The sequence below is a fragment of the Apodemus sylvaticus genome, unplaced genomic scaffold (genome assembly GCF_947179515.1).
Source record: "Apodemus sylvaticus unplaced genomic scaffold, mApoSyl1.1 scaffold_231, whole genome shotgun sequence".
In the NCBI taxonomy this organism is placed as follows: domain Eukaryota; kingdom Metazoa; phylum Chordata; class Mammalia; order Rodentia; family Muridae; genus Apodemus; species Apodemus sylvaticus.
In genome coordinates, this window is record NW_026263205.1 from 21,953 (window position 1) to 41,482 (window position 19,530).

Consider the following 19,530-nt stretch of genomic DNA (forward strand, 5'->3'; position numbering starts at 1 on the left):
TTGAAGGGAAAATGACAGCCAGAAAGGGAACGACGGCAGGGGGATGGCCGCGGGTGCGCGGGGAGCGGCAGGGGCATGACGGAGGGTGAGTGGTGTGAGGCAGGGGGATGCCCGTGGTGAGCAGAAGGACGGACAGAGCAACGGAGGCAGGGGGATGCCCGGGACTGAGTAGCCTGAGGCCGGGGAATGGCCAGGGTGGATGCTGAGAGGAGCGACGACAGGGGTGCGCCGGGATGGGCAGCGTGAGGCGAGGAAGGCGGGCGTGGCGCGGGCAGCAGGGGGCGTGGCTCGCGGGCGGGGCGCGGGGCCTGCGGCTTTAATTTTTGGCGGGATTTCAGTCTTGGGCGTGTCTAACTTGCCGTGGGCGTGCCCGCGGCTCTATGGGCGTGGCCTCCGCCGGCCCGCGCAGATTCAATTATTTTCCTTTTTTATTTTTTTGGCCGGGATTTCTGGCTGTGGGCGTGGCTACTCCACCAGGGCGTGGCCTGCCTGGGGCGTGGTCTCGCGTCCCGTGGGCGTGGCCGCCCGTCACTGCGCTCGATCAACTGAAATCTTTTTCCAGTCTGGCGGGGATTCCCCGGGTGGGCGTGGCCCCGCCCCGGCCCCGCCCCGCAGCCGCGCCCGTCAATCACTGGCCATGGCGCGCGTCTGCATCGCGGTCTTGGCGCTGTTGCTGCTGCTCGGGGCGTCGCCGCGCGGCGGGGGTGAGACCGGGGTCGCGGGGGGGTCACGGGGTCACGGGAAGCGGGTGGGGGGCCTCTCGGGGGTCGCGCTCGCCGCCGGAGCCATCCCCCGGCCGCAGCTCCGCCGGGAACGCACGCTGGTTCAGTCCCGGTCATTCCCCTGCCGCAGCCCCTCCCGGAGCTCGCGCAAAGAGCCGGAGGGTCAGCCACTCCCCTGCTGTAGATCCGCCGCCGGGGACGCGCAGTCACGGTCAACCCCCTGCCGCAGCTCCGCTGCCGCCGCTAGCGGGCCACTGCCGGGCCGCCGCCCGCTGTTTTCTCCAGCTGCAGGCAGGGCGGGGCCGCGGGCAGGGCGGGGCCGGGGGAATCCCCGGGGCGAGGCGCGTGCGTGCTCGGGCGGGGACGGAGTGCGGCCCGGGGATGCTCCCGGAGCAGCGGCCGGGGAGTGGCCGGGATGGCGAGGTCCGGCGACTGGGTCTCGCGCGGACGGAGCTGAGGCAGGGGGATGACGGGTCCCGGTCGCGTTGGCTGCGAGCCTCGGGCTGCGGCAGGGGGATGGCCAGGCCCGGCGTGGGGGGTCGGGGTCGGGGGGGGGGGGCGGCCTGGCTCCCGCCGTCCCCCGCGCGGGGTCCCCCGGGAAATCACAGAGCCCGGTTTGAATCACGGCGCGGCTCTGACGCCACTTCCGGTTTCCACTGGGGGAATCCCCGGGTGACCCCTGGGTGAGTCACCTGGGCGGGGTCAGGGGCGGGGCCAGGTGGGTGAGTAACCGGAAGTGACATCACTTGTGGGCGTGGCCTGCCTGCTGTTTTTGAAAGCTGACGGGTTCCCTCTATTTTATGACCGTCCCGACCCGACTTCCGGTCTCCCCGCGCGACCCCCGCTGCCCTCGCAGCAGCGGACAACGACTTCCGGCTGGAGGACGGGCTGCCTGGTGAGTGGCAGGGGTCAGGGGTCGCGGGGTCAGAGATCAAACCCACAGCACAGAAAAGGAAAAGTGCTCCACCCCCGAGAGGCGGGGCGGGCGCCTCCCTGTGACTTCCGGTCCAGCCTGGGCTACAAAGCGGGGCCCCGCCTCCCCAACGGAAAAGTCGCTAAGCAACCACATGCAAATAATAGGTGGCAATATGCAAATGAGCTGATTTACATAACGGAATATTCAGGAGAAGGGGGTGGGGACTGGTGGGCGGGGTCTGCGCTGTTTGAAGGTTTAGGTCCAGGTGGGCGTGGCATGGGCTTGTGTGATGTCACAGGTTGGGTGGAACCAGGGGTGGGGCCTGGCCTGATGGACAGTTCTGGGCAGGAGGGGTGGAGCGAGGGGCGGAGCCACAGTTGACAGCTGGGCTTCCACACGCGCTGGGGGCGGGGATGCGAATGAGCGCTCATTTGAATATTTTGACGTATGGGGCGGGGCCACCCACATGCAAATCGGTTAACTGGGCAGGTAAGGCCGCTGGGATGTGACGTCACTCGCTGGGCGGGGTTATGCAGATGAGCTCATTTGCATGAATGATTGTTCTCGCCCCGCCCCCTTTGCTCTCCCCGCGCAGACGCTGACAAGAAGCCAACGCCCAAGGCCCCGACCCCGAAAAGGCCGTCAGGTGAGGGGGGCGGGAGTGCGGCTGAGGCCACGCCCACGGAGTCCCGCCCCCGTTTACAGTGTGGCCTCTGACCACTTCCTGTCAGCCCTTGCATGCTGCACCTCACCACTTCCTGTTCCCACACTGCACTTCCGGTTCCCCACACACAGCGCGGCTTGTCACACACCTGTCCTTACACTGACGCACTTCCTGTCAGGCGTCGGTTCTGCAGCGCAGGGTCTTCCGGTTGGCGTGCACTTCCGGTTTGTGACTTACTTCCCGTTCTTCCCCCTGCGCTTCCCTTCCGGTCCGTAACGGGCACTTCCGGCCCCGCCCCTCGCCCCGGCAGCCGACCTCGACCTTTCGGACGCCCTGCCTGACGGTGGAGTCGGTGAGCTCTGGGATCCGGATGGGACTGGGTGGGGCGGGGCCCTCTGTGGGCGTGGCCTCCTCACTTCCGGGTCCACCCACACCCCAGGCGATGATGGTGGCAGCGAGAAGCCGGGCCGACCCCGGAAGCCGCCCACGCCGGACGTGAAGCCGCCTCGGACACAGGGAGACTCAGGTGGGCGTGGCTGGGTGGGCGTGTGCTGATGAGGGGCGGGGCGTGGGGTGTGGCTGGCGTGAGATGACAGCGTATGCAAATGAGGCAGGCCAACTAACTGTTATGCTAATGAGCTACAGCAGTGCATGCTGGCGCATGCTAATGAGCTGTGACGCACTTCCGGTGTTTATGCTAATGACCCAGGCTCATGTTAATCAGGGGGCGTGGCAGGCTCTATGCTGATGATCACATGGGCGGGGCGGGTGGGCGGGCTTATGCTAATCCTCGTCTGTGCTAACCAGGCTTGCTGACTGACATATGCTAATGGCGAGGGCGGAGCCTAACGAGGTGTGGCTTGGACCTGTCCGTCACCGCGCTGGCCGAATGGGCGGAGACTCACGCTGACGTATGCTAACGTATGCTAACGCGCACCCTGTGATGTCAGGGCGTTGCCCCCGCCACAAAGGTCACCGCTGACGTCACTTCCTCCCCTCCAGGATCCTTTGGTGACCGCGACCTGGAGGACGTCGCTGGCAAAGGCGGGGCGGAGACGGAGGGTGAGCGGGAGGCCACGCCCCCGACAGGAAGTCGTTAATTACAGAATGACGGGAGGTCCCGCCCATGGTGGGAATGCCGACCAGAAACCCCGCCCCCAGGCTGGAAGTTGTGAAACTCGGCCTGACAGGAAGTCTCGCCCCCAGACGTTGATGACGTCACACATCCACCCTCACCCAGCCCCGCCCCAGGCTGACCCCGCCCCGTACTGACCCCGCCCCGCCCCCGCAGGCGCACCGCAGGGCCTGGTCCCGGGCGTGGTCGCCGCTGTCGTGGCCGCCGTGGCCGGCGCCGTCTCGAGCTTCGTCGCCTACCAGAAGAAGAAGCTGTGCTTCCGGGAGGGCGGCGGTGAGGGCGGGGCCGCCGTGGGGTCACGGGGTCGCGGTGGGGTCACAGTGGGGTCACGCGGTCGTGGTGGGGTCACGGTGGGGTCACGGGGCCGCGGTAGGGTCACGGTGGGGTCACGGGGTTCCTATGCAGTGGACCTTGGGGGTTGGGGGGGGGAATGCGTCACGCATTGGGGGCGTGGTCCGCGAGTGCGAGGAGGGTGGGGATTCCCGTCACTCTTCCTGACCCCGCCCACCCCTCATTCCCGCCTCCCTGTGTCGGCCCCACCCCCTGCAGGCTCCGCCCCCGTGTGAGGCCCAGCGTAGCCCAGGCTGCCTCTGCGCTCAGTGATGTCACGGCGATGACGTCATCACCCACACCGGGGACCGCGCTGGCCGTGACTCTGGCGTTGGCCGTGACGCTGCAAGTGACATCATCAGTGCCCGCCAGGGACGGCCCCGCCCTCAGACCTGGAGGCCACTGCGACGTCGCTCCGACCCCCGCTGACCTCGAGACTGCCATTCGCGGGCATCCCCCTGCTTCAGCGCTGCGGGTGGGGCTGGGTGGGGGCGGGGGTGGGCGGGGCCGGGGTCCATGAAGGAGGAAACAATAAACGTGCTTCGCTATGGGGAACCCGTCTGTCAATCAGTGTCGGATGGGTGGGGCTGGGGTGACCGAAGGGGCGGGGCGACTCATCTAGGGTCAGTGACGTCATCCGCATGCCCCTCCGACGGGCTGTGACGTCACCGTCTCCCTGTTCACACTCGCGTTCATCCCCCTGCCTCAGCTCCACATCACAGACTGTGAGTGTGGTGATGTCATGGGGGCGGGGCCTCGCTGGCTGGGTTCCCGGGAGATGAGCCGCCCCGCCCAGCCGGTCCAGACCGGTTCGGTGAGGGATGAGTCCCCGTGGGGGCGTGGCCGTCACTCACCCGCGGGCCCCGCCCTGCTCACTCGCGCCCGCGCTCCCTGCGAGGAGGGCGATGGCGACCCCGCGCGTCCCCGCCCCGGACCCCGCGCTGCTGCTGCTGCTCTGCGTCCTCGCCGCCTGCCACGCCCGGCCCGAGCCGGTTCCCGGTGACGTCACGTGGGGATGCGGGGCGGGGGAGGAATCGCGGGGGGCGTGGCCCAGCGTCGGGGGTATCAGTGCGGTGGGCGGGGCATCCTGCGCTGACCACTGTGCAGCCCGGGGGTCGGGGGTCATCCTGGGCTAACCTGGGGTCTGTGCGCTGGGGGGCGTGTCCTGCTCCGTCACTGAAACTGAATATTTAAATGAGACGCAAATCCGCGAATTAGCATAGCCACGCCCCCGTCCATGGGGGGGAACCCCGGTCCGCTCACACGCAAACAGCGCCGCGGAACAAACAAGTTTATTTCGGTTTGAAGTTTAAAACTTTTGGGAGCAGCGAGCCCAGGCTGCGCCGGCTCAGGCAGGTCCGGGCCGCACGGGGCGGAGGCGGCTGGGACCGGTTTGCGTCCTGTCCGACCGGTTCTCGCCAGCGTCAGAGAGCGCGGGGCTGGGGGGTGGGCGTAGCCTGGGAGTCGGCGTGGGGGGGGGGCGTTTGAGGCCACAGTGCGGGGATAACCTGGGCTACGAACGGCTCAGTGGGGTCAGGGTTCGCCCTGCGCTAACCGCTGAGCCGTCGGGGCTGGCGTAGCCGAGGCTGACCCCAGAGGCCGCACTGCCTGCCGCCCCCACTGTGTCCCCGAGCAGCGCCGGTTGGGGGGTCAGAGGTCAGCGACGGTCAGGGTGAGCCCAGGATGTCTCCCGAGTCACTGGGGCAGCCTGGGCTCAGCGTCGCTGGCCTCTGACCCGGGTCGCCCTGAGGTCACCGCCGCCCGCCCTGCAGCGCTGGGCCACCCCGCGCTAACCGCCGAGGCCAGCGGAGGGGGCGGGGTATCCCGGGCTAAGCCATCCCACCCCGAGCCATTCCCCTGCCGCAGCTCCGGGGCCCACGGGACACACGTCATCGCAGGGGGAGGGACTTCCGGTTCCAGGGCAATGTAAACAACCTGCCGCGGCCCTGCCTGTGATTGATAGATGCGAGACTTCCGGGGCGAGGGCTGCGTGAACCGGAAGCACCGGCCGCGGCGGCGGGGAGGAGGCGGGACTTCCCCCACCCCGGAAGCCGCCCGCGGTGACCTCTGACCCCGGTTCCCCCCCCCCCCCCACGCAGGCGACGGCGGCGACTTCGACCTCGCGGACGCGCTGGACGAGCCGGGTGAGCCGCGCGGGGCATGAAGGGAGACGGCGGGGCGGGGCCGGGCGGGCGCGGGGCATCGCGGGACACGCCGCCGCCATCTTGTTTGTTTTCACCCAGATCCCACGCCGAAGCCGGGTGGCGGTGAGTGACGTCACGTCCGCCCGGGCGCCATCCTCCCGATTTCCCGAGCCCCGCCCCCGTGTCCCCCGCCCGCCCCGACGCCCCGTCCCGTCATGCCCCGCAGGCCTCTACCCCGCGCTCCCGCAGGACCCGCCCTCCGCCGGGGACGCTCACGGAGGCGGAAGTGAGTCTGGGAACGGGGCGGTGGAGCAGAGGGAGCCGGGAGGGGGAGAAGGAAGGGCGGGCAGGGCGGGACTTCCGGCTCTGACCGCGACTTCCGGTCTTCCGCAGGCGTGTATCCGCCGCCGAGGCCGCGCCCGCAGCCACGCCCACAGCCCCGACCGGAGCCACGCCCTCATCCCAGTGATCTGGACGGATTCGGAGGTGAGGGGGCGGGACAGGGGGCGGGGCGAGCAGAAGGCGTCTTCCGGTTTCAGAGGTCACAGGGTCAGGGCTCCTCTCCGTTGGCTGAGCTCAAAGCGGCGAGAACCGGTCGTGAATATGCTAATGACGTAATGAATATGCTAATGTGCCGTGTGCACCCTCTATAAGCTCAGTGACGTCACCGCCGGGGCGGGGTTTGTCTCTCCTGGGCAGGAAGCGCAGGCATCGGCGGACACGGGGATCCCCACGGTGAGAGAGGGCGGGGCCCAGGGTTGAGGGCGGGGCTGGGGAACTGTCCTTCACATCCCGGCCACGCCTCCATGACGCTCAGCCCCGCCCATTTTCCCTCCCTCACAGGCGGAAGTCGCCCCGAGGAGCACGGAGGCGGGCAGGGTGAGCGGGGCGTGGTTTGAGGGCGGGCGCTGTGGTGGGCGTGGCGCTGTGCGTGACCCCGCCCCCTCCCTTCCCGCAGGCGGCGCCGTGGCCTCCATTGTGTCCCCCGTGGTTTCCGCCGTTGTTCTCGCCATCGTGGGCGCGGCCGTCGGCTACTTCCGGTCCCGCCGCGGGGGCGGGGCCTGCATGCGGGGCCGCGGTGAGTCCCGCCCACACTCGGGAAGGAATCCCCGCCCTGCAGACGCCCGGAAATCCCGCCCCTGGGCGAATCCTCTTTCCTCTTAACCCCGCCCCCTCCCCTGTCTCTCAGAGTCGTCAGCCCCGGTTTGATGCGGATGATGACGTTATGATGACCTCAGGAAGTCACGCCCCCGTCGCGGGACGTCAACAATGTCATCAGGACGGGGCGGGGCTGAGCTCGGTCCGGGGTATGGAACTGCCTTGTGTGCGGGACTTCCGGGAGGACGTGGCCCCGGAATAAAGCGACAACCGGAAGTTCTCTCCCATGATGCCGTGCGTCTGTGTGTCTCTGTGGTGGGGGGGAACCGAGATGGGCTCGTACTGATGACGACATCACGTGTATGTCAAAGGGTGGGGCCAACGGTCTCCGGGTGAGGGACGCGGACACAAACATGGCGCCTTCCCAGGGCTGAGATGGATGCAGGCGGCCGGGATTCCCGGTGAGTGACAGGTCGGCCTCCTGTCCGTCACCGCGCAGTCCCGCCCTCTCTCGTCCTCACTTCCTGTCCGTGACCGGAAGTTCCCGACCTGGACGGCAGCAGGCGGGGCTGGGTCAGCGTTGGAGGCCAGGCCTGCCTGTCACTCCCGCCGAAGCCCCGCCCGGTTCCCCCGCGCCTGCGCGGCAGCGTCCGTGCGTGCTCACGTCACCGCGCCCGGCCCTGCCCCCCGCCGGCCCCCTCAGGCCCGAGCCCCCGCTCCGCACCCGGGACCCCGGACCCCGGTCCCCGCGGTGGCCGAGCCTCGCCCACGCCCACGCCCACGCCGCCGCGCTCGCGACCTTGACTCCGCCCCCGGGCACCGCCGCCATTTTTTTTTGCTCCCCCCTCCCCGCCGCTGCGGCGGCCGGCGCTGCAGGCGCGCGGGGGATTCTGGGAAAAACCGCGGCTGCGGCGGCGGCGGCGCCCGGGGGTCGGGGCCTCCCTCCCTCCGCACCGCAGCCGGGGGTCACCGCGCAGTAGCCGAGGCCCGACCTGACCCCGCCCGCGACCCCGGGTACCGCGGCCCCCACCCCGCCCGGCGCAGGAGGCAGGTACCGCGCGGGGTCGGGGTCGGGCGGTGGCGACGCGCGCCGTTATGCAAATGAGATGTAAATGACCCGCGGCCCGGGTTCAAGTTCTCGGCCGATTTTGGTCTGAGGTCGCAGGCTGGACCCCGGCGGGGGTGGGGGGCGGGCCGACAGCTGAGGCCGGGGATTGACGCCTGTGTGTGCGCGCGCGCGTGCGGTGACAGCCGGGCCAGCCTGGGCTACAGCAGCCGCACTGTTTCCTGTCTGCGTAGCCCAGGCTGCCCCCGGGGGCGGGGCTGAGCCGAGTCCCCGCCCTCCTAGCCTGACCCGCCTGCTGGTGGTGTGGGGCAGCCTGGGCTACAGCGAGACGCGCGGCCTCGGCCCCTGCGTGTGTGTGTGTGTAGCCGGGGTTGGCCCGACGCGCCTGGTGCTGCGAACGTCACTGGTCTTGTGCGTCACACGCGCGCCCTGTGTTGTGGGAGGCGGGGCCAGCTGTGACGAGCGCTTGTGTCGTGTGTGTCCGTCACTCACGCGTGTTTACCACAGCCCCACCCCACACGTGACGCGCAGGCAACGTGTGCAGCGCACATGTCACGCGTCTGACGTCAGGACGCAAAAACGCACGCACCGCAACCCCGGGTGTGGCACACGCGCGTGTTCCCCGCGACGCCCCTGGCTCCGCCCCTGTAGCCCACGCTGCCCCTCGCGCCCCCAGAGCAGCCGGGCTCGGCCCGGACCCACGTGCGCGTTCCCGGGGTCGCGTGACGTCACGTGTCACACGCATGACGCCATCACCACTCACGCCCGTGTCTCCCCTCCCTATGCAGGTAGCGTGACGACACAGACAGGAAGCTGCCGGCGGCCATGACAGGTGCGAGGGGGACGCCAACGCCACGCCCGGGTCTGCTCACAGGGATGACATCACGGTGACATCACCCTCGGCCCTACCCATGGGCCTGTCACCCGGACATGCCCGTGACGTCACGACAGGAATAATCAGAGCACAGCCGGAAGTCATCAGCCGAACAGGAAGTGACTGTCATAACCGGAAGTGGGCATGTGTCACAGGAAAAGACCGGTTTTGTAACCGGAAGTGACCTCCGCCGTCCCAGGACGGCACCCCGGTCGGGTCCTCCGCACAGGAAGCGCCTCCCCAGGCCTCTCCCCGCCATGACACACGTGGGTTTCCCCGGGGTCCCCGCGTGGGCGACGCTGTGCTGGGCGTGGCCGGCGCTCTGGTGGGCGTGGCCAGCGGCGTCCGCGTCGTGGGCGTCGGCCCCGCCCGTGGTGAGCACGAGCTACGGGCGCCTGCGCGGGGTGCGGGCGGCGCTGCCGGGGGAGCTGCTGGGCCCCGTGGACCAGTTCCTGGGCGTGCCCTACGCGGCCCCGCCCACCGGCGCGCGCCGGTTCCAGCCGCCCGAGCCGCCGTCGTCCTGGCCGGGCGTGCGCGACGCCACGCGCTTCGCCCCCCGTGTGCCCGCAGCCGCTCGACGCGCGCGCGCTGCCCCGCGACATGCTGCCCGCCTGGTTCGCCGCCAACATGGACGCCCTGGCCGCCGCCTTCCTGCGCGAGCAGAGCGAGGACTGCCTGTACCTCAACCTCTACGTGCCCGCGGGGGGCGGGGCCGACGACGGTGAGCCGGCCGTGACGTCACAGCGGGGCGGGGCGCCGTGGCCCGCGCTTCCTGTCTGGCTGCCTCCCGATGACGTCATTTGCATGGCCGTGAATGTTCATCGCTGACCTCATCGCAGCCCCGCCTCCTCTCACCCGCAGCTCATTTGCATACATCTGCTGACGTCACAAGCATCCATCACTCCCGGCCCCGCCCACCGCTCCGCCAGCGCTCATGAATATTCATCATCCGCCCGCATCTGCCCTGCAGGTTCACAATGACGTCATTTGCTGCGATTTGCATACGCTCATGCATATTCATCTGGGTCGCCTGGACCCCGCCCACCGCTCCGCTCTGCATGGACGTCATTTGCATACGGTCATGAATATTCAGGAGCCGCTCGCTCATTTGCATGCTCATTTCCATCCCTCACGTCATCCCCATGCGGGACGCAGGTGCGTCAGCGCGGCCCCGCTCCCTCTGCATTGGCCCCGCCCCCTCTGCATGGGCCCCGCCCCTTATCGGCGCCTCATTTGCATCCCATCGCCACTCATCAATATTCACGCGAGCACTGTGTGATTTGCATGAATTTGCATTCGCCCCTCCCCCGTGTTCTGTGGGCGTCTCTGTGCGCCCACCCCGCCCCCTCGGGGCCACACCCACCACGGTTCCTTCCCTTTTTTTTTTTTTTCTTTAATGGAAGAGGGGCGGAGCTGACGGGCACCTGGTCCAGGGTCCTCCTGCAGCAAAGAGTCGCCCTGGGCAAATAACGTGGAGACGCATGACTTCTTAATTTTTATTATTATTTTCGTATTATTTACATTAAGTTTATATTATTATCTTTCTCGTCTCGTGAGTGTGAGACGCGGGTCCGGGAACCGCCATGGCCGCCTCCGTGCGTTCAGAATCCTCGCCCTGCCCCTGCCCCGCCCGGCGACCCCGGCCCTGACCTGAGACGCGGGGACAATAATAAATTATTTTTATCTTTTTTGCCCCCGGATTTTGCGTTTTTTCCGTCTCGCCGCCGCCCGGTGCCCGGTTCTGTTTTCTTTCTTTTTTTATTCTTTTTCTGTGTCCCCCCCCTCCCCCCCCAGGAGCCCACGGTAGGAAAATGGCGGACGACGTCGCGAGTGACTCGGACGGGGGCGACGACGAAGGTAGACGCGCGGCTTCCGGTTTTTTTGTTTTTTTTTTTCCAAATTTTGTTTTTTTTTTTTTTTCGTAATTTTGTGTTTTATTTTTTTCCTGTGGAAATTTTGGGTTTTTTGCGTTTATTTTCCTCTCGGCCCCGCCCGCGCGGAAACCAAATAAAAAAATGGCGTCTCCGGTTTTCCGACACCGCGACGCGGGTTTTATTTCTTTTATTTTCTGTTAAAATTGTGAATTTCCGTGTTTTTTGGCGTCAAGATGGCGACGCGACTTTTTTTTTTCCCCCCGAGGCTAAGATGCGGCCATCTTGTTTTATTGCAAATTCAGTTTTTAGGAAAACGTCACGTGGTTTTTTATTTAATACAAAACGTTTCTTAATTTTCCTTTTTTTCAGAGGAATTTATTATTATTATTATTATTATTTCCCAGGAAATGTTTAAATTTTGCCTCAGTTTTCCTGAGCGAGTTTTTTTTTTTAACGTAAAATAACTTTTATTTTTACTTTTCTTCCGGGTCTTGAATAAAAAACGAAACTTTTTCGGTTTTTAAAGGAAAAATAAAATCATATAAAAAAAACTTTAGAAATTTTAAAACTTTTTTTTTCCCTCAAGATTTTTTTCCCGTTTTCCCACCGCGGGGTCAGGGGGCGCGGCTGTGACGTCAGGACGTCGCTCGTCCATGCAGGGACCGGAACCGGGGGCGGAGCTGTCAGTGGGCGGGGCTGGAGGTGACGTCATCACGGACCAGGGCGGGGCCGGAAGGAGCCCTGAAGTCGACCACGCAGGAAGTGGGCGTGGCCGCGCAGCCGTCCGTGACCCCGCCCCTCCCCCGCAGGCGCGCAGCAGCACCAGGACGCCCCCGGCGGGCGCCGCCCCGTCATGGTTTACATCCACGGCGGCTCCTACATGGAGGGCGCGGGCAACATGGTGGACGGCAGCGTCCTCGCCAGCTACGGCGGCGTCATCGTCGTCACCGTCAACTACCGCCTGGGCGTGCTCGGTAAGCCCCGCCCCTCCTCAGGCCGGCTCCGCCCCTCCTCACTGCGGGCCCCGCCCACCCTGCATGCCACGCCCCTCCTCACGGCCGGCCCCGCCCACCCTGCATGCCCCGCCCACTGACCTTAGAAACGCCCCCATGTACTCGGCCACACCCCCATGTAAACCCTGCTGAGGCCCCGCCTACATGTAGGCCCCACCCACGCCCAAGCCACACCCACCAGCGATGCCCTTTAGAATAACGTCATGTAAGAAATATGCAAACGCGCGCTAATCATGCAAATTTATGCAAAGACGCTGGAGCCTCATTAGAATAACTGCCAAATCTAACGAATTCAGAGGGGGCGTGGCCACCAGTCCCTGCTGTGACCCCCGTGCCCCGCACTGACCCTTCGACCCTGTGACCCCCATGCCCCGCACTGACCCTGGGACCCGTGTGACCCCCGTGCCCCCCACTGACCCCGCCCCCGTGCCCCCGCCCCCGTGACCCCGTGGCCCCGTGTGACCCCCGTGCCCCGCACTGATCCCGCCCCCGTGACCCCGCCCCCGTGACCCCGCGGCCCCCGCCCCCAGGCTTCCTGAGCACGGGCGACGCGGCGGCGCGCGGGAACTACGGGCTGCTGGACCAGATCCAGGCGCTGCGCTGGGTCGGCGAGAACGCGGGGGCCTTCGGCGGGGACCCCGCCCGCGTCACGGTGTTCGGCTCGGGCGCGGGCGCGGCCTGCGTCTCCCTCCTCACGCTCAGCCACTACTCGGAGGGTGAGTGGGCGGGGCTGGAGGGAGGGGCGGGGCTGGACGGTGGGGCGGGGCTGCAGGGAGGCGGGGCCGAGGGGCGGGACCTGGTGGGAGGGGGCTGGGAAAGGGGGGCGGAGCCCTGCCTGTGGGACTCAGGGTTCCCACACGGGTGATGTCATCTAACCCCACCCCTCTTCGCTTGACTCCACCTTCTTCCCATTCTGTCCCTTTTGGACCGCCCCGAACCCCGCCCACGCCTTGCCCCACCCACTCTCCTGACCCCACCCACTATCTTGATGCCAACTGTTCTAACTCCGCCCATTTTTTCTGCTTTCTCCATCCCACCCCATCTCCCATGGCCCCGCCTCATCTGACCCCGCCCCTCCTCTCCTGTCTGACCCCGCCCCTTTCCTCTGACCTAACCCTTGCGGCCCCGCCCCTTCTGCAACCTCACTTGTGTGACCCCGCCCTATCTCCCCTGCCCCGCCCATTCCGTCTGGCCCCGCCCCGTCTCCTGTGACCCCGCCCCTCCCTTGGCCCCGCCCCAGGCCTGTTCCAGAAGGCCATCATCCAGAGCGGGTCGGCGCTGTCCAGCTGGGCGGTCAACTATCAGCCGGCGCGGTACGCACGGGCGCTGGCCGAGCGCGTGGGGTGCGCGGGGGGCGTGGACGGCGGGCGGCGCGCGTCTCCCGGTGACGACCCCGACGGCGACCTCCGCGACCCGGCGGTGACCTTCGACCCCGGCCGCGACCCCGCGACGTCATCATCGTCGGCCGCGCTGCTCGCCTGTCTGCGCGGGAAGCCGGCGGCGGAGCTGGCGCGCGCGCACGTGACCCCGGCCGCGTACCACGTGGCGTTCGGGCCGACGGTGGACGGTGACGTCATCCCCGACGACCCGCAGATCCTCATGGAGCAGGGCGAGTTCCTCAACTATGACGTCATGCTCGGGGTCAACCAGGGCGAGGGGGCGGGGGCTGGTGGGCGGGGCCGGGGACGGCGGGGGCGGGGACGGCGTGGAGGATGACACGGACGGGGGCGGGGCCGGGGGCGTGTCCGCGGGCGAGTTCGACCTGGCGGTGGCCGCGTTCGTCGACGACCTCTACGGCGGCGGCGGCCATGACGGCGGCCATCTTGGCGGCGGCCATCTTGGCGGCGGGCAGGACGCGCTGCGCGAGACGGTGAAGTTCATGTACACGGACTGGGCGGAGCGCGGCAGCGCGGACGCGCGCAGGAAGACGCTGGTGGCGCTGTTCACGGATCACCAGTGGGTGGCGCCCGCCGTGGCCACCGCGGATCTGCACGCGCGCTACGGCTCCCCCACCTACTTCTACGCCTTCTACCACCGCTGTCATGGCGGCCCCGGGGCGGGCGGCGCGGCGGGCGTGGGCGGGGCCGGCGCGGGGGGCGGGACCGACGGCGACCCCGCCCACCCCGGCCTGTGGGCGGAGTCGGGGGCGGCGCACGGCGACGAGCTGCCCTACGTGTTCGGGGCGCCCCTGGCGGCCGCGGGCGTGGCTGACGTCTTCGGCTGCAACTTCTCACGCGGGTGACGTCATGCTCAGCGCCGTCGTCATGACGTACTGGACCAACTTCGCCAAGACGGGGTGAGTGCGACGTGGGCAGTGTCACGGGGTCAGGGATCAAGGTTGGAGGTCAGAGTCTTGGGTTCGAATCCTAGAGCAGGAAGTGGGGCCACTTTTGCGAGTTGGAGGTTGCGGGTCCCGAATTCCCGGGCAGGGTGGGGTCAGAGGTCACAGGTTCAGATTTACGAGTCTGGGGTCAAGCTCAGACGTGAGGTCGAGCACGCGGGGTCACAGGTCACGGGTTCACGCCCCGGGTTGCGCTCAGAGTCCTGGGTTCAAGTCCCAGCCTATGCATGACGTCATCTTTACTTGTCCCGATCCCGCCCACTTCCTGTCCCCGCCCCCCGCAGGGACCCGAACCGCCCGGTGCCGCAGGACACGAAGTTCATCCACACGCGGCCGAACCGGTTCGAGGCGGTCGCGTGGTCCAAGTACGACCCGCGCGCGCAGCTCTACCTGCACATCGGGCCCCGCCCGCGCGTGCGCGACCACTACCGCGCCGCCAAGGTCGCGTTCTGGCTGGAACTGGTTCCGCACCTGCACGGCCTCGCCGCCGACCCCGCCCAGTACGGCAGCAGCACCACGCGCGACCCCGCCCGTGACCCCGGCGCGACCTCCACGCGGCGCGCCCCGCCCGCCCGACCCCGCGCGGCCACGCGGCGCCCGGCCGTGACGTCATCGTCGTCGTCGTCATCGTCCTCCGCCCAGGGCGCCCCGCCCCCCGCGCCGCCCCCCGCGACCCCGCGACCCCCGGACGGCGCTGCCGTGCTCATCGAGACGCGACGCGGGGGGCGGGACTACGCGACGGAGCTGAGCGTGACGATCGCGGTGGGGGCGTCGCTGCTGCTGCTCAACGTCCTGGCCTTCGCCGCGCTCTACTACAAGAAGGACAAGCGGCGCCGCGAGACCAACCGCCGCCCCGCCCCGCCCGCCGGCCACGCCCCCCGCGCCGCCGGCCACGCCCCGGGCCGCGCCCCCGCGCCGTCCGACGGCCCGGCGGGGTCGGGGGTCGCGGCGGGGTCGGGGGTCGCGGCGTGCCCGTCCCGCCCCCCTGACTACGCGCTGACGCTGCGGCGCTCGCCCGATGACGTCGCGCTCCTGCCCGGGCCCCCGCCGGGCGCGGCCACCACCGTCATCCCCGGGTCGCTCGCGGGCGCCGCCGTGCACGGGTTCAACGCCTTCGCGCCCGCGGGGCCCGGGGCGGGGGCCGCAGCAGGGCGGGGCCGTGACGTCACACGGACACTCCACCACGCGGGTATAGCGGGCGGGGCCGCGGCGGCCGTGGTGATGGCGTCGCCCCTGGGATGCACCGTGCGTTCCCAGGATGCACCGGGGTCACCCGCCAAGCCCCGCCCCTTCCCCACGGACAGCAGAGACGTCTCCTCGCTGGGGGAGGGGCAGGGAGACTTGGGGTGGGCGGCGCGGTCCAGAGAAATCCGGGTGCGACAGGAACAAACCGGTTTGAACCGGATTGAGCCAGATTGAACTTGTTTGACCTGGGTAAAGGAACCGGATTGAACCGGAACGAACCGGTTCTGACGCGGCTCATCCGGATTAAACTGAAAACCCGCGCGTTGAGCGACACCGACCGTGGCTTCTCAGGCTCGAACCGGATTGAGCTGGAATCAACGAACCATATTGGGCTGCACCGATCTGGATTGAACCGGACTCTGACCCCGCCCTAGACCCCGCCCTGAGGTCGCGGCTGGGAGCCCCGCCCACCTCCGCTTCCCACGGCGTTGTGGGTGGGGCGCGCGCAGTGTGGCCCCGGAGACCCTGGTTCCCGTGTGAGGCAGGGGGATGGCCCCGAGTCTCGTAGTTTTTTATATTTTTGTTCCCCGTAGCCCAGGCTGTTCCACCCCCTCCCCCCCACGTAGCCCAGGCTGCCCCGAGTCCCCCGCCCCACACCCCAGGCCGCCCTGCATCCTGACGCCCCGCCCCCGGCTCCCCTCTCCGTAGCCCAGGCTGCCCCACGCCCCGCCCCACGCCCCGCCCCACGCGGCCCCGCATCTGAACGTAGCCCAGGATGTCCCGCTTTTTCCCTCCACGCAGGGAACAGTGAGGTTTTTTTTTTCCTCGCCCCCACCCGGCCCCGCCCCGCCCTGCCCGGCCCCGCCCCATCCAGCAACTCCAGAGCCCAGGTGGCGTCACATGACCCGGGGTCGGAGGTCGGGCCCCGCCCCGCTGCTGGCTGACTGCGCGGACCGAGAAATAACCTGCGCCCCAGACAGGCGGACGGGGGGCGTGGCCCGGGTGGGCGTGGCCCGCGGCTCCCGAGGGAGGGTTTATATCGAGAGATTTAATTAAAGGTTATTACGGACGCTGTGCGTGACGTCACTTCCTGTGGGGCGGAGGGAGGGGGCGTGGCCTCGGGTCGTGGGGGGCCTGGGGTGGGAGGTGTGAAGATCCAGACAACGTGGGCTGTGTGTAGGGCGGGGTGGGGCGGGGCCTGGTGTCTAATGGGGGCAGGGATTTGGGTCCCAGGGCGGGGCCTGGCAGCGCAGTCCCAGGTGGGCGTGGTTGGAAGACAGGAGGCGGGGCTGGAAGAGGTGGTGGGCGGGGTCTGCGTTGTGGGTGTGGCTAACGGACAACCGAGCCGGCCTGGGCTACAGAGAGCGGGGCCTGGAAGTGGAGACGCAGGCGGGGCAGCCTGGGCCGCGGTGAGGATGGCCCCGCCCACAGCGGTCCAAGTCCCGCCCACTGGCGGATCCGGCCCCGCCCAACACGTGGTGAGCCACACCCATCACCGCTGAACTCCGCCCCCACGTCAAGTCCTGGTGAAACCCCGCCCTGGCACGTGAAGCCCCGCCCAATCGAAGACCAGCCCCGCCCACTCAGCCCGAGCCCCGCTCAATTCCCTTCTGGCCGTCCAATCACACGTCACAGCGGCGATGAGCTGTTCAGACTGAGCCACGCCCCCTCCGCATTCCTGGCCCCGCCCCCAGCACCCGGGAGAGTTATCAGAAAGGGCGGGGCGGGGCGTGGGAGGGGCTGGGAATGACTGTCAGTCACGCTAAGCCCCGCCCACAGCAGACCCCGCCCATCCCTGTGTGGATCCCTGTGTGGGAGAAGGCGGGGCCTCCATGTGGGCGTGGCTCAGCCTTAAGTAGGGCGTGGCTAAGAGGCTGGTGGGCGGGGCCGTGGTGTGATGGGCAGGGCGCACAGGAAGCCGTTAGACGTCACAACATGTCCTCCCCCTCAGCTGATCTCCGCGACTATGATTATTTTATTCCCTGTACTCAGTGACGTAAAACACAAGTTACTTTTACTAAACAACATCCCACACCCCGACCCCGCCCTGGGAGACTCGGGGATCACCGTGCGCACTGAGCTCGGCGCCCTCGAGTCCACGGTGCTCACTGAGCTGTGGTCGTTGATTGACTTCTTCTCGGGGCGTGTCTCACACAACATGGCGGCCGTGAGGCCCGGGTGCACGGAGGGGCGGGGCAGGGCATTGTGGGCGGCGCCATCCCGGGCCGCGTGGGTAGCGAGCCGAGCACCCGGGGGCAGCACCCAGTACACAGCACCCAGCATGGCGTCCGAGCCCCTGCCCGGCTGCAGTTCCTGTCTGCACTTCCTTTAATGGTGAACAGCAATGTGGGAGTGTAAGTTAAATAATAATAATAATAATAATAATAATAATAATGATAATCCCTTTTCTCCCTCTATTGTTTGTGTTCTCTAGAGTCACAGGGCGCAGGGGCGTGGTCCAGATAAAAGGCGTGGCCTCCAGCAGAGGGCGTGGCCCCCACACCTTTAATCCCAGATGACCGTGAACTCAGAGATCTCCTCGTCTTAATCAGGGATTCACAGCCTCTGCGCTTCAAGGTCTCCATGCCAAGATCCATTATTATTATTATTATTATTACTATTATTATTATTATTATTCTTGTATGTCTGAGTCTCCAGATCAGGGTCGTAGTTGACCCCCGAGTCTACGTTGTCGTTCATTCCGGATTTAGTGAAGCTGACAACGGCAACCGCTGCGCTGCCCAGGAACACAAACCCTGGATTAGACCGGTTCAGGCCGGTTCAGGCCGGGGCATCTGACGCCCCTCGGCCCCTTCTCTTTGTCCCCGACAAGAATTCCACAAGGACCACGCAGCAGGTCTCATCTCAGCATGGGCGTGGCTCTGTGACCTGGGCGTGGCTCACTGACCTGGGCGTGGCTCTGTGACCTGGGCGTGGCTCTGTGACCCGGGTGTGGCTCTGTGACCCGGGTGTGGCTCGGTGACCTGGGCGTGGCTCGTTGACCTGGGCGTGGCTCGGTGACCCGGGCGTGGCTCGCTGACCTGGGCGTGGCTCGGTGACCCGGGCGTGGCTCGCTGACCTGGGCGTGGCTCGCTGTGCTTCTGACCTGAGGATTCTATAGCAACACCTAAGCCCAGCACCTTCTCCAAACCCAGCTCAAAAACAACATTATTATTATTATTACTGGTCAGAGATCCACAAAGAAGAGCAGTGCGTGTTTGTTTATTGTTTACTCCAACTCCACGCGACTCAAAATGAAAACGGCTTTTCCACCTTTAAAGTGATGCACAGCAATGTATGACAATGCGTAGACAATACCGACGGCCACTGTGGGGCGTGGTGAACCCTGAGATTCACGTTCACCTTTCACCTTTCACCCTTGATACTGAAACTTTTTGTCATTTTTTTTCTGTATTAATAACGCAAGTTCTGCAATAACGCCTGGACTTCGCTATTGTTGATGTAGAATTGAAGAACACGGCTGCTCGTCACGGAGGGCGTCGTTGTCTCCGTGAATCCAGGGAGTATTATTACCCGAGTCCTCCAACCCCTGTGAATGTTGAGTTAAAGAAAACGCTCGTGCGTCGTCTGCTCAACAACAGCGATGTGAGTCCTCTCGGCCGAAGCACGTTATTATTACTTGTGAAAATATCTCTTAAATCTCAGGGAACAGGGAAAGAAAAAAAGCGTCACCAAGAGTCCAACCCAGGACAACAACAGTGTCTTGGAGTCACACCGGATGTCGGCCATACTTGAGTAATAGTACCCACGTCCTCGGCAGCCTGGACAGGACTCGGTTGGCCCTGGGGGGGAGGGCGGGGCTGCAGGGCGAGCGATTCTCAGTCCCCAGGCTTTGTCGTCATGGAAACGTCATGGCCGACGCCCGGTTCCTCAGCAGTGTTTCCCACAGCTGCTTACTATTATTCTCCAAAAGTGCAATAAGGCCTGTCAGTCACAGCCATCCGTCACTCAGGCCTGTCAGTCAGACCCGCCCGTCACTCAGGCCTGTCAATCAGACCTATCGGTCACTCAGGCCTGTCAATCACAGCCATCTGTCACTCAGGCCTGTCAGTCACACCCGTCCGTCACTCAGGCCTGTCAATCACAGCCATCCGTCACTCAGGCCTGTCAATCACAGCCATCCGTCACTCAGGCCTGTCAAATGAAG

General features: G+C 66.5%; 3 protein-coding genes across 3 annotated transcripts; all 3 read left to right on the forward strand.

The window, feature by feature from the left end:
* Nucleotides 1–199: 199 nt before the first annotated feature.
* LOC127676123 (translation initiation factor IF-2-like) lies at nucleotides 200–4,265 on the forward strand. Its single transcript, XM_052172032.1, has 8 exons — nucleotides 200–1,145; nucleotides 1,579–1,617; nucleotides 2,234–2,284; nucleotides 2,613–2,654; nucleotides 2,742–2,828; nucleotides 3,305–3,364; nucleotides 3,594–3,710; nucleotides 3,987–4,265. The coding sequence occupies exons 1-8, from the start codon at nucleotides 200–202 to the stop codon at nucleotides 4,001–4,003; spliced, it is 1,359 nt and encodes a 452-aa protein (XP_052027992.1). The 3' UTR covers nucleotides 4,004–4,265.
* Nucleotides 4,266–4,588: 323 nt separating this feature from the next.
* On the forward strand, nucleotides 4,589–7,299 carry LOC127676124 (uncharacterized). Its single transcript, XM_052172033.1, has 10 exons — nucleotides 4,589–4,840; nucleotides 4,986–5,123; nucleotides 5,867–5,911; nucleotides 6,011–6,034; nucleotides 6,138–6,197; nucleotides 6,305–6,397; nucleotides 6,611–6,646; nucleotides 6,755–6,790; nucleotides 6,870–6,989; nucleotides 7,101–7,299. Exons 1-10 carry the CDS (start codon nucleotides 4,589–4,591, stop codon nucleotides 7,269–7,271), a joined length of 975 nt encoding a protein of 324 aa, XP_052027993.1. The 3' UTR covers nucleotides 7,272–7,299.
* Nucleotides 7,300–7,362: 63 nt separating this feature from the next.
* On the forward strand, nucleotides 7,363–15,892 carry LOC127676125 (neuroligin 4-like). The gene is given in 10 exon segments (XM_052172034.1): nucleotides 7,363–7,470; nucleotides 8,864–9,503; nucleotides 9,505–9,670; nucleotides 10,744–10,806; nucleotides 11,633–11,797; nucleotides 12,367–12,552; nucleotides 13,077–13,497; nucleotides 13,499–14,072; nucleotides 14,074–14,132; nucleotides 14,462–15,892. Coding segments are annotated over 9 exon segments (3,066 nt in total). The 5' UTR covers nucleotides 7,363–7,470; nucleotides 8,864–9,206; the 3' UTR covers nucleotides 15,597–15,892.
* The last annotated feature ends 3,638 nt before the right edge of the window (nucleotides 15,893–19,530 follow it).

Excerpts from the sequence above, each read along its gene's own strand:
- LOC127676124 (XM_052172033.1), top strand. The coding sequence starts at position 4,589 with ATGAGTCCCCGTGGGGGCGTGGCCGTCACTCACCCGCGGGCCCCGCCC. Across the intron at positions 6,035-6,137 it reads CACGCCGAAGCCGGGTGGCG|GCCTCTACCCCGCGCTCCCG; the intron begins GTGAGTGACGTC and ends CATGCCCCGCAG. Across the intron at positions 6,791-6,869 it reads GGAGCACGGAGGCGGGCAGG|GCGGCGCCGTGGCCTCCATT; the intron begins GTGAGCGGGGCG and ends CCCTTCCCGCAG.
- LOC127676123 (XM_052172032.1), top strand. The coding sequence starts at position 200 with ATGCTGAGAGGAGCGACGACAGGGGTGCGCCGGGATGGGCAGCGTGAG. Across the intron at positions 2,655-2,741 it reads CCTGCCTGACGGTGGAGTCG|GCGATGATGGTGGCAGCGAG; the intron begins GTGAGCTCTGGG and ends CCCACACCCCAG. Across the intron at positions 2,829-3,304 it reads TCGGACACAGGGAGACTCAG|GATCCTTTGGTGACCGCGAC; the intron begins GTGGGCGTGGCT and ends CCTCCCCTCCAG.